At 40.2% G+C, this 13,393-nt stretch overlaps 1 protein-coding gene across 1 annotated transcript in view; it reads left to right on the top strand.

Moving 5' to 3' along the window:
• The window catches only part of cfap221 (cilia and flagella associated protein 221), a 212,631-nt gene that overhangs the window by 123,887 nt on the left and 75,351 nt on the right, over positions 1 to 13,393 (top strand). The window contains exons 13-14 of the mRNA XM_072578328.1: positions 5,986 to 6,075; positions 12,816 to 12,911. Coding sequence (XP_072434429.1) covers positions 5,986 to 6,075; positions 12,816 to 12,911 — 186 coding nt within the window. The remainder of the gene's footprint in view (positions 1 to 5,985; positions 6,076 to 12,815; positions 12,912 to 13,393) is intronic.

Raw genomic sequence — 13,393 nt, 5'->3', positions numbered from 1 at the left:
ATTGCAAAATTGGTTGAATTTAGAAGGTTCAAAATGTAGGTAGAAGAGAGAATAAGGAAATGGAGAGGGATTATGGCAGTCTCCCAGAGTACTGATGGATTACTGGCCATACCCAAATTAATGTCACAAAATATTTTAAATTTCCATGAAAAATACTCAATAAACTTGCTGTCTTTCAAGAGGAAACGATCCATGCACTAGTGCTGTGAGCCTGTCCCGTTACCACTGGCCTTGACCTCCATGTACACTGCTGCATGATTGGAAATGGCTATATTCCCGATTCTGCATGACAGCGCCGAATTCAAAAAGGTTGATGGGACAAAAAAACATGTTAATTCTGGGAGAGCAGTTATGTGGATTAGAGAAAAAGGTGAAATCCCTACCTTTGGGGTGAAGACATTTCCACACATCCACCAACCTCAGCTCCTTGTTCAGGTCCACCAACTGCCTGGATTGCGGGGATGTACCTGCAAGGCCCTGAGAAATCCACTTTGGGGTCAATACGTCAGTTAAAGTCTCCTCCTATAATTGTATGATGCACCCCAAGCGCTATCAATCTGAAAAGCGCATCTGTTAAGAATTTGTGGGGATGTATTGGGGGCAAATACATTCAAAATCTCATATTCCTCTTCATGTATTAAAGCTTTAAGAATCATAAGTCTCCCATATTCATTTTTTAATTTGGTCTAATAGTTGAAATGGGATAGTCTTCTGGATGAGTATAGCAATTCCTCTTCTTTTAGAGGATAAGAAAAACACCTGTGCGAACCCTCCCTGCTCCAACTGCAAGTGCTCCTTATTGGTTAATTGTGTTTCTTGCAGCAAGGCTACATCGACCCTCTCTTTTCTAAGGCTTGAAAGTATCTTTTTTCTTTTAATTGGTGAATGACTTCCCTTAACATTCCAAGTACTCCATTTAAATGAATGGCTAGCCATAGCCGTCTGAGACAATCCGTGACCCCCTAGGAGGAAGCACCCCACTCATAGCGCACCGAGTGAAAACATTAAACAGTTCATATAAATTAAAAAATACAACTTCCAAATCAAAACTTCTAACAGCTACTTCTACAACAGACCAACATATAACACAAATGAAAGGAGACTTTCCCCCTTGCCCACAGGGGGCGCTCATACTGCCTATTAACTCCTTCATGGCTTCTTCTAGCTGAAGCCATGTCCCAGCCCCAGACAACACAAAGTAAGAAAGAGTTACATACATCTTACACCAAGAAAGTTGAAAGTGGGCACTAAACCCGTCCCATCCATACTGTAACGCTAGGCACTCCTGGTAGAACAGAAATATATAACTGCCCCCTCCCCCCGCCATCGCCTCCTCCAATCGCATCCTCCGCCCATACCAAGAGCGAAAAACAAATGGAAATGATAAGAAAAAAAAAAGAATAATGGGAGGGGAGAGAGAAGGGAGAAGAGAAAGAAAAAGAAAAAATAAATTATGACCACCACAGATATTTTAAAAATCCTCCGACGACCAGGTAAACCAGACAAAATACAGAGAAAAACAAAATAAACATTATTGTCCGTATTATTCAAGCCAGCCAGTCTATTTTAAAGCATCCAGGAGGTCCTTTGCCTTTTCCAGAAGTCACTGACATTTTTTGTGAGAACTCGATGGTATGTCTTTACCAAACAAACAGGGGCCTTATAGGCACAAAGAACATGAGCTTTTTCTTCTGTCAATGGACTTCCCCGGTTGCTTTTGTACCTAATGACCATCAAGCACTGACTGACAACCAAGAAAGATAATCAACAGGAAGGACTTTCGCTCTATCGTCATTCACCAAGACCTCAATGAAAACAAAAGCTTCCTGTATATTTACTCTCACTTTCCTGGCAGTTGCCACACCTTCATCCTTTGCCAGTCCAGGCTGCTGGAACTCTTCACTCCACTCCTAGAAATCTGTAGATGGATTCTAAGGGACATATGGTCTTTCTTACACAATTGACTGCTGTACAAGGATCCCAAACAAGGGAATAGAGGTGATTCATCCAAAATCGTCTGCGCGTTGGGACCACCACTGAGAACCCTCTCTGAAGATACAATGTGGAATACCAATATGAAGTATTTGTGCACAACTTGTTAAAAGTGGAGGAATGTTGAGAAAGTGGTTAAAAAGCAGATGGTATTCGGAATTTCATAAAGACGCCATGGAGTACAAAATCACAGAAGTCATGTTCCGCCTTTTTGGACCAGTGATTCAGCCACGACTGAATCCCTGTGAGAGTTAGTATGATTGTTATGATATGTATCCAGGGCAAGTGAGACTTTGAGCCTGCCCTTCGCAATCTTCTCAAAAGCCCTTAATTGGAGCACTGTGCTTTATGAAGGATGTAAATTCTTTAGAGACAATGCGGAATAGATTTCCAGAATGGTTACAAGGAAAAGAGACTTCAGTTACTTAGATAAATTAGAAAGGGTGGTATTCTTCTGCTTGAAGAAGAGAAGTTTGAAAGGAGATCTGATATAAATGTTCAAAATCATGAGGTGTCTAATTAGAATAGATGGAGAGAAACTGTTCTCATGAGCAGAAGTCTAGAAAAGCAGGGTACAGAGATTTATAGTGATTTGTTAAAGAACCATTTGTTGATACAGTGAGTAATGAGAATCCAGAATGCTTTCCTGAAAGTCCAATGAAGGCAGATTCAATTGTAACTCTCAGGAGAATTTGTTAAGCACCCGAAAGGAAAGGAACTTGCAGGAAAAAATAAAGAATGGAACTAATTGAATTACTCCCACTGAGAACAGATATAGGCTCAAGAAGATGTATATCTTCTATTCTGAAATTTATCTGGTCATTATTGTATTAGAGTTTGTGGGAACAGCTGTACACGGATTAGTTGGCAATGACTTGCATTTCAACAGTGACTAATCTTCAGAATATTTATTTCTTCATGTAGGAACCTCACTGAACAAATATTGTTAACCATGATTTCCCAGACATCTCTCAGCCATGATATATCAATGAGGTACATAGTTCATTGAAAGTTGCGTCATAGGTAGACAGAGTAGTAAAGAAGGCATTTGGCATGTTTGTCCTCATTGCTCAGACCACTGAGTATAGGAGTTGGGATGTCATGTTGAGGTTGTACAGGACGTTGGTGAGGCCACTTTTGAAGTATTGTGCACAGTTCTAGTTGCCCTGCCATAGGAAGGATGTTACTAAATTGGAGAGGGTGAAGAAAAGATTTACAAAGATGTTACCAGGACTAAAGAGTTTGAGTTATAGGGAGAGGCTGGATAAGCTGGGACTTATTTTACTGGAGCACAGGCGGTTGAGGGGTGACCATATAGGGGTTTATAAAATCATGAGGGGCACAGATAAGCAATGGTCTTTTTCCCAGGGTGGGAGAGTTCAAAACGCGAGGGCAAATTTTAAGATGAGAGAAGAAAGATTTAAAAGGGCTCTCAGGTTTGTAATGGATCTCCAAAGGAAGTGGTAGATGCAGACAGCTACAACATCTAAAAGATATTTGGACAGGTACATAAATAGGAAATGTTTAGAGGGTTTTGGGCCAAACACAGGTAAGTGAGACTTGTTTGGTTTGGGAAACTTGGTCAGTATGGAAGAGTTAGTCCAAAGGGTCTGTTTCCATGCAATATGACTTTGTGACTCTACAATGCAAAGAGAATAGGTAGGAACCCCTCATCTAGAAGAAGGAATGAAACCTTACTGCAGGTCCTATTAACAACACAGTTCTCATCAACTGAGCCACCTCACCATAAAAGGATGTGTGAATAACTAAAGGTGAATAATATGAAATAAATTCAAAAACAAGTAGAAAGGATGAAAAACTCATATGAAGTTCAAACAGATTTAAAATGAGGTAAAAAAACTACAGCATAAAATCATTGAAGTCTATATTCACAGTAGATGACTGCACATTGAATATCTTTGGAACAGTACAGTGTAATGATTGTGAGACCAAAATGGTCTGAAGGGAGGACTAACATGGTAAGCCACAAATAGATCAAAACAGAACTGTTTTACAAAGTGATTCACTTAAAGTTGACTTCCCAACCATTAATCCTGAACAAAGTTTTGAGGAAATTGTGCCTTTGCTGCAATAAAACAAGGTTACATAAATTATAACACGGAAGAGTTTGAACCCTGGATTGTCCGACTCAACCTAGTTTAGAAAGGGTACAATCAGGACGAAATGGATTCTATATAAAATTTTGTTCTTGCTCAGTCCATATTGACCCAATCAGAATTTCAGGCCAATTATTTTTAATTAAATGTGCCTGAGATCACAGAACTTTTAAAAAATAAGAAACCAGAAAGTGCTGTAGAAGATCAGTAGGTCTGATAGCATCTGCGCAGAGAGAAACAGAGTTAACAATTTGAGTTCTTCCAGAATAGTAAGTCAAAGGATAAGTCACCATTTTTATTTCTAAATTTTTAAAAATTTATTCATAGAATGTACATGTCACTGGCTGGACCAGCATTTTTTATTCTTCCTTGCTGCTCTTTGGAAAGTGGGCTGAGCTCACTTCTTGAACTGCTGCATTCCATTTGCTGTTACTAAATCCACGATGCTTTTCGGTAGTGAGTTCCAGGATAGTAACCCAATGACATTGAAGAAATTGCAACATATTTCCAAAGATAGTGAGTGGCCTGGAGAGAAACTAGTGGTGATGTTTCCATGTATTTGCTTCTTGACCTTTTAGATGGTAGGGGTCTTAGGTTTGGAAGGTGCCAAGAACCCTTAGTAAATTTCTGCAATACACCTTGCAGTTGGTGCACACTACTGCCACTGAGTGTCAGTAGTGGAGGGAGTGAGTGAATGTTTGTGGATGTGGTACCAATCAAGCAAATCTTTTGTCCTGGATTGATCAAGCCCTTTGAGTGTTGTTGGAGTTGCACTCATCCAGACAAGTGGGTAAAATTCCATCACATTCCTGGCTAGTGCCTTGTGGATGATGGACAGGCTTTGGACAGTCAGTAGGTGTGTTATATTCTGCAGGATTCCTGGCCTCTGACCCTCTCTTGCGCAACAGTACTTATATGGCTAGTATATTTGAGTTTCAGGTTAATGAATAACACTAAAGGTAACCACATCAAATGAAATCTACACAATGTATGAAGGTAAGCTCCAATTCGACCGGCAGCAAAGTAGTCTGATTTCTATGTTTATTCATGAAAAATATCATTAGCATTAGACAGAGCTGTCAGTATCTGAAGAACAAATGCCAAACCCCATTACTGCCCAAGGGTCCAGTTTAGAGTGGTGCTGGAAAAGCACAGCAGTTCAGGCAGCATCCAAGGAGCAGTACTGCTCCTCGGATGCTGCCTGAACTGCTATGCTTTTCCAGCACCACTCTAATCTAGACTCTGGTTTCTTGCATCTGCAGTCATTGTTTTTACCATTACTGCCCAATACAGGAGAAGGCAGGAAGACTCATATAATGTATCTTTTTCTACTAACTGATATTTTATTAACTGTTCAAAGGGCAGCTTATTTAAGGTCTTTATATAGAAGTGACATATTGATTGAAGGTAGATAATATTGCAGATCATAATCAAAGCCATCTTATTTGCTAAAGTAGAGAAATGGCTTCCCATAATCCATTATGAAAATGTTCAACCATTCCAAATAGATAGCTTTATATTTTTATTGGAGGTGGTTCATGGAGGAATTATTTCAAGCATTTTTCATATTTTATAGCATCTACTAAATTTCAGTTGATGTGTTCTTTCATTTGCCAGATTATTATCTTACTCTGTTCATATAGCAATATGGCTATTAATTAGACTGCAAGTCCTGACAATAAGGTTGTATCTGAATAATTAGACTATGTTGCTAAATTTGGAGGCTTGGAGATCCTCTCAATGCAGAAAGAAAATCATCTGTATGTGTTTTCATTAAGCATCCATACAGTAACTCCATTCAGAATTAATCTGAATGTGTTTTCCATGGCCTAGAATGTCTAAGATAGGTAATAATATTGGTGTTTTCACTTTGTAGATACATTTGGATGTTCCTATGCCAGAAAAAGAATGTGAAAGGCATGAAGTGAAGGTCTTGCTGAAGCGTGTTTTACGTAGCATTGGACAGGTGAGTTCAGTTTTCACAGTTAACATTGTACAAATCATTCTGTTTGGGTCTTTTTTTGCCAGCTGGACAGCAGAATTCCATTTGGGCAGATAGTTGAAGAGGAAAGAATGCCATCCAATGTTTTTGTTAAATGAATCAAAACAATATTTTAATACAAATAAGAAATCAATCATAAAAGAACACAATATTTATGGATAAGTACTAGAATAAAATAAAAATTAGATTCCTTGTCCCAGCATGGTATAGTTAGAGATTTCTAATGAACAATTTAGAAAATCAAAATTTATAAAGTGTTGACAGAATTTGCTGGCAGTGGAGGTGATAAAAGGAATCCATGCAGACACTTATCTTTCTGTACGAAAATGTAAAGCCAAGACGAATGCCTCAGAATGATCACATTTTGATAACCTTCAGAAGAGATTATTTATTGGAAATAAAGAACAGTAAATGCAGGAAATAAATCAGCCTGTCTGACAGCATCTGTGGAGAAAGAAACAGGATTAATCAGTGAATTTTCCTGGACCATTGGAGGAAGAGGAAGAGATGAACGGGATTAAAAAGTCTATGAATTGACAGGGTAGGGATCTCGATGTGATATCACTGTGCACTGACTTTCTCCAGGATGAAATTAAAGGAGAGCAGGAATGTCCATTGCTGTGTAAACTTAAGATCTCTTAAAAGCCAATAATTAGCTGCCTTAACTGTGAATTATGAATTTTCCAGTCATGAAATGTGTCAGTTCTGAAGAAGCATCACTGCATCCAAAACGTTAACTCTGATGCTGCCAGACCTGCTGAGTTTTTCCAAAAATTTCTGTCTTTGCATCAGCAACTTGCCTTGGTCATTGAGGTGAGTGCCAAGCAGAAAAAGCTGATTCAAGCAACTGACAAGCTGAAGGCTTTTTATTAGTTGAACTCAAAAGTTTCAACCATGGATATCAAATACTTTCTCTCAAAGAGTGCTTTTACTGCTTTACATGTGATTACCAACAGCTTACTAATGTGCTTCCAATATTCATAGTGACATGGAAGTAGCAGCTCCACAATTCCCCTCAGCTGTGGTTCAAGAGCAGTGATTTCACCATGATTATAGCTGCAGTAGGAGCTTTTACAATAGCTTTTACAAGCAAATGAAGCAAACAGTATACTGCATTAAGTTTCAGTTAGAAGGATCTGGCATTTCTTTGGCTTAAGAGAAACACCCATTGTAGTGACTGTAATGAGGTCAGCCAGATCACCTCATAGAATATGAGTTCCCTGATTGGACCAGATTAACAGCCCCAATCAGGGAGCCCTGGCACCAGGATATTATCAAGATTGTCAGAGGATCTGTTCATTTTGAGAACTGGCTCTGACAGTTCAATGACACTCCACGTATAAATTAATGGTAACGTGGTGATGGGATACCAGCCTCTGTGGAGTTGTTTCAGTCATGATGAGAGAAAAGCATGCTCCTGAAGAGATTTGCTCACAACAACAGTAATCTTTGAGTTAGGGTAAGCATTTCTGACATTATGCCATTACTTGGGAAGCTTGACTCATTCAATCCTGCCAGCAAAGACTGTGCCCAGTATGTGGAAAGAATGTATTATTTTTCCAGGCACATGACATTGGTCAGATGAAAAGGAATGAGTAATTCTCCTGACAGTTTATCGACCCACAGAGTGTTTCAAGAGTTGACAGATTTAGTTAAGGAATATTATAATCCTAAGGTGCCTCTAATTCTGAGAAGCTATTGGTTTTACTTAGCTGTTCGAGAACCAGGGGAATCCATATTGGGATTTTTGATGAGGTTAAGATGACTGGCAGAGGTTTAAACCTTAATGAGATGCTGAGAGACCATTTGGTATGTGGGGTTAATGATGTAACCATGCATGTAGCTGAAGCCCAATTGGACTTCAAAGAAACATTACAATTGGCTTTATCATTGGAAAATGCGGCATGTGGAGCACATGAGTTGCAGGGTATTCTGCTGGAAGTGAACACCCTCACCAGTCAAACTGAGCTTAGGGAACACCACTTGAATGAAGACTATTCCGTGGGCTCACTCAGAACATATCCTGAACAGAGGGACTCACAGCAAAGCCCCAAAACAAAACCAAGCCTCAGACAAATAGTTAACATTTTCTGCAGAATCCATTCCAGCAAGTCATTGTAGTTGCTGCTGGTTTGCGGACTTGAGATAGCAAAAGAGTCCCACTGGACCTAAATTGAGTAAGAGAACTCATAAGCCAGTATCCAGGAGAGTGCACACCCTAGAACATCTGTGTATATCTGGTCTGCTTAGCAACATCCACATCAGAACCAAACAAAATAAATACCTGGTTAAATGCTCTGTTAGAGGTCAATACTGGCATGGCCATTTTAGTGGTGGCAGAACCAGTTTTTAACAAAATTCACTCTGGCGTCCAACCCTTAAGTTTATTCAAGACTTCAGCTAGACTGAGAATCTATATTGGGCAACAGTTAAATTAAGAGTGCAACTTTGGTTCTGGTTTCATATGAGAAACAGCTGGTTCAATTCCCACTGAATTTAGTTAAAGGCTTGGGTCCAAGCTGAATGTGGTGAAATTGCTTGAGAAATATTTACCTTGATTGGTTCATCATTTTTCGATTAGATAATTGCTACCTAAGTGAAGTCCTAACCAAATACTAGGAAGTGTTTCAGGAAGGCCCAGGGAACTATCAAAGGAGCCAAAGGCCAAGACTACCTTCCATTTTGATCAGGAAGCAATTCTATGATTCTGCAAGGCCCACCTAGTACCATTTGCATTATGGGAAAAAGTAGAGTCAGAAATCATAGGTTGAAGGTTGGAAAGCAAAGGAATCATCAAACCTGACCAGACTGATGGGTCTTTGTGGCGATGTTAAACAAATGGTAAACTGGTTTTTGCAGCTGGATAAATACCCAATCCAGTACATAGAGGATTTGTATGCAAAGTCAGCAAGGGGGCTGTCCTTCACAAAAGTGACATGAGCCATTGCAATTAGAGGAGGATTCCCAGAAGTATGCTACAATTAATACCCATAAAGTTTGTACTAATATATGAGACTACCATTTGGGGTATCTTCAGCCTATGCAATTTTTCAGCAGACGATGGAGAACATTTTACAAGGTCTACCCAGATTGCCATTTATCTAGATGATGTGCTAATAAAAGGGAAGACCAATAAGCAGCACTTAAAGAACTTGGACATAGTCCTTAAACATTTCTCTCAGGCAGATATATGCCTCAGATGGGAAAAATGAGTGTTCAGGCACCTCCAGTGACCTTCTTGGGCTACGGAGTTGACAAGACCGAGTTACAACCAATGGAAGATCAAGTGAGGGCGATCAAATGTACCCTGGCTCCCACATCTGTATTGGTGCTTAGATCTTTCCTCAGGCTGGTGAACTATGACACAAAGTTCATACATAATCTGGGCTCCATCCTGGCACCTTTGCATCAACTCCTAAAAAGGAGCAGCCATGGAAATGATCGCATAGCCAAGCCATAGCTTTCAAAGAAGAGAAAAAAACAATGATCACCTTCTAAAGGTGTTTGCACACAATGATCCCAAGTGAGATCTGGTATTGACATGCGGTATCTCGCCTTGTGGCACTGGGGTAGTATTAGCTCATAGCTAGCCCAATGGAGAGGAATGCACAATAGTGTATGCAATATTGGCTCATGCAGAGTGTAAATATGCTCAGATATAGGAATAAGGCTTGGCAGTCATATTTGGAGTCAGGAAGTTCCACCATAACTTTACGGATATAAATTTGTAATAATAACAGATTACAAACTCCTGCTAGGTCCACTTAAAAGAGGACAATGCAGTGACGCCCAAATAGCTTCAGGCCAAAATTAGCAGTGGGCTGTAATACTAAATGCATATAATTACAGTTTGGAACATCTTCCAGGAGGCCAAGTAGCAAATGCAGATGCTTTCAGCTGCCCTCTGTTGGCACATATACCCCTGGTAGCAGGAGAATCCATAATGCTTTTAAATTTGCTGGAGACTTCCAGTTTCAGCTGACAAAATCAGAGTTTGGACACAGAATGATCTGGTCCTAGCAAAACTGAAATAGCTGGTGGTGATGCGGGGACCTGGAAAGACCAAATCACAGTAGCGGTTGGCATATAAAGGTTGGGAGCAAGAGTAATTGGCCCAAGCAAAGGTCGTGGTCAGGTATTGGCTGAACTCCATGGATTTCCAAAATGAAGGTGTTGGTGAGATGTTACGTGCAGTGGCCAGGATTGGATACGGACATAGCTGTGTTGGTGGGACAGTATTCAGAATTCCAACAGGGACACAAATTACTACGAACAACATTGCCACATTTGTAGAAATGGCCACATAAACTCTAGACTTGGTAACACGTAAATTATGCAGATCCTTTCATAGGCTCAATGTTCTCAGTAAGTTTGTATGCCCACTCAAAGTGGTTGAACATACGTAGCATTCAATTATCAAACATGGGGACAATGACAGAAAAACTGCATACATCTTTCACAATACATGGACTCCCAGCAGTGTTGGTCACAGGTGATGGGCTATTTTTTACCAGCAGGTAATTTGAGTATTTCCTAAAGTTGAATGGTATTCCTTATATAAGGACAGCTCCATACCATCCATCATCCAATGGTCTGGCAGAAAGAACAATCCAAACTTTGAAAGCAAGCCCAAAGAAACAGCCTAGAGATTCACTAAACACCAAACTGTCCCAGTTACTATTTAATTATAGGCCCCCCCTCAGGCAACCACAAGAATAGCTGAGGCAGAGTTGCTACTGGGGGCGAAGACTCCACACAGTTAAATCTGATTTTCCTGGACCTTGTGGGGGGAGGGGGAGTGTGATATGACAGAAACACCAATGCTGGACACAAGACTCTGCTAAGTGAGAGAGACAGTTTACTCCAAGGAACAAAATTTTGTTTAGGAACTAGGGGAATGGCCCTGCATGTGTTAGAGGCATGGCTGAGGTGAGGTGAGGTCCAATGACATTGCGATGATCCTGAACAAGCACATGGACCACATGAAAGCTGCAAACTTGCAAATGATGGGAGAGCAAAATGTGCCTGGCTCCTCAACTGCCTACCCAGCAGTTCTGGAACCCGTGGGTTCTCTCTGTCCGTCAATCATTGAAGATACCTCTGAAACTGAGATGGACACAATAGATATCACTGCCTCAATGCATTTGCTGCCTGAAACAGGAGAATTAATTTCTTCCAAGGTGCTCCAGACATAAGAGGTGAGCTCCAGTGCATTACATACTGCCTGTATCAGAGGCAGAGTTGGAGGAAACTGATCCAGTGCTAAAATGCCCCAGGAAGAGCTAAAAAAAAAGAACCGGCTTGTATCCTCGGACTCTGAGGGGAGCAATATACAGATTTAAATTAGGTCAGCAAAGTGGACCTCATTGGATATGAGTTCCCTGATTGGACCAGATTAACAGTTCCAATCCAGCACCACACACTCGACTCTGATCCCCACCATCTGTACTCCTCACTTTGTCCAAAGAAGCAGGTTCATGCTCGTCTCTCTCTGACTTCGCTTCTGGAAGAACCTATGTTTGATTTTACCTTTTGTGCCAAGGGGTGTTGATGGGAATTATTGCCAGTATTGGGAACAGCATCATTAAGTTGGGATAATCTTTCTGGTTTTCAGATTGGTTAAGTTATTCTGTATTCTGATCTCTTCTGTTTGTGTTTCATTTGGCAATCTTGTAAATAAACTAAGTGGTTTGACCAGCTGCATTTCTCCTGGAATATCCACTCTCCACCTGCTTAAAACAACTAGCAAAGTTAGGGTCTGGGCTACCTTCTTGATATATTTTGAGGGTCTGGCCCATAATGGTGTTGTAACACAAGGTACAAACTGTGGTGAAATACAATTCTGCTGTTGTTGATGGCTCTTTTTTTACAGATTAGGTTCCCACAGTGTGGAAACATGCCCTTCGGCCCAACAAGTCACACCCAGACCCATTTCCCTCTGACTAATGCCCCCAACACTAAGGGCAATTTACATGGCCAATTCACCTGACCTGCACATGTTTGGACTGTGGGAAGAAACCGGAGCACCCGGAGAAAACCTGCACAGAAACAGGGAGAATGTGCAAACTCCAGACAGATAGTCACACGAGGATGGAATAGAACCTGGGACTCTAGTGCTGTGAGGCACCAGTGCTAACCACTGAGCTCCTTTCTGTTCTAAATCTATAATTTAGTGCAATTTTAGTCAGACAATACAATTGATGACTTTGTGTTTGTTTCTCTTACCAATGCTTTTTTGAACAGATGCATCCATAACAGGAAGGTGAGTGAGGATGAGGTCACGTTATTTTGCCCTCACTAACTATGTCTGCAATTGGGCTAACCTTGATGATGGACATTGAAATTTCCCAATCCTTAATAAATTCTATGTTCATTCTGTGTTTAGTTTAGAATGATGTTTATTGGGCAGAATATAAAAAGAGAAAAAGTAAAATGATATAATTTTTCATGTATTATATGTTTATATTTAATGACTATTTAAATAAATCTGTACAGCAGTTTTTATAATGATACTTGCAAGAACACAGTCTTGCAGTTGCAGAGAATTATCTTAATTATTATTCTCATTGTTAATTACATTAAGATAATGATGCTCAAGTACAATTATGATGTGCAAAAATGCCAACGAAGAATCAACTTTGTTATTGCCAGAAATGAATGTGGCCAACTTAAAAATTTCTGATTTCTTGTTTATTTCCTTACAGCTTCCAAGCCACGTCCCTGAATTTGACCCTTATTCTAATGATCCCTGGCAAGTTCGACATAGGGCTCTCAAACACTTTCAGCAAGCTGCACGAAAGGTACAAACACATATCTAAGTGCATCAATTAATCCCTTCTCTAACAACTTTTCTTGCAAAACACGAGTTATGCTCTGATTGAAAGGTGCTGATCAATTATGCTACAAGTTTTTCTTATTATTTTACTATTAATGGCTGGTTTTGCAGCCACAGGTGTAAGAGAGTAATGTGAGCCATACAAAGACTGCATCCCCTAAATCAGTGCCAAAGTCATTGATCATGTGCAACAAAAACAATATGAAGCAGACAGAGGCTGGTAGCCTTCAAGTAAGTGCAGAGTAAGTTAGTGCTAACATCGCAAGCTTTAAGGGAGATCCTGCCCAGAGGCGTGAGATTAATATTTGTCTTTGTGCATCAGCGATCTGCAAGTTATCTATGTCCCTGAGCTTCAAGCTGAAGGGTTGAACTGGTGTAAGAGTTGGTCAGAGAGCTGGCATGATGTGGTGAGGCTGATGGTTTGCTGATTTGTGCGGATGTAGGTTT

This window comes from Chiloscyllium punctatum, chromosome 10 (assembly GCF_047496795.1).
Source record: "Chiloscyllium punctatum isolate Juve2018m chromosome 10, sChiPun1.3, whole genome shotgun sequence".
Lineage (NCBI taxonomy): Eukaryota > Metazoa > Chordata > Chondrichthyes > Orectolobiformes > Hemiscylliidae > Chiloscyllium > Chiloscyllium punctatum.
This window is presented reverse-complemented; position numbering and strand designations above follow the sequence as displayed.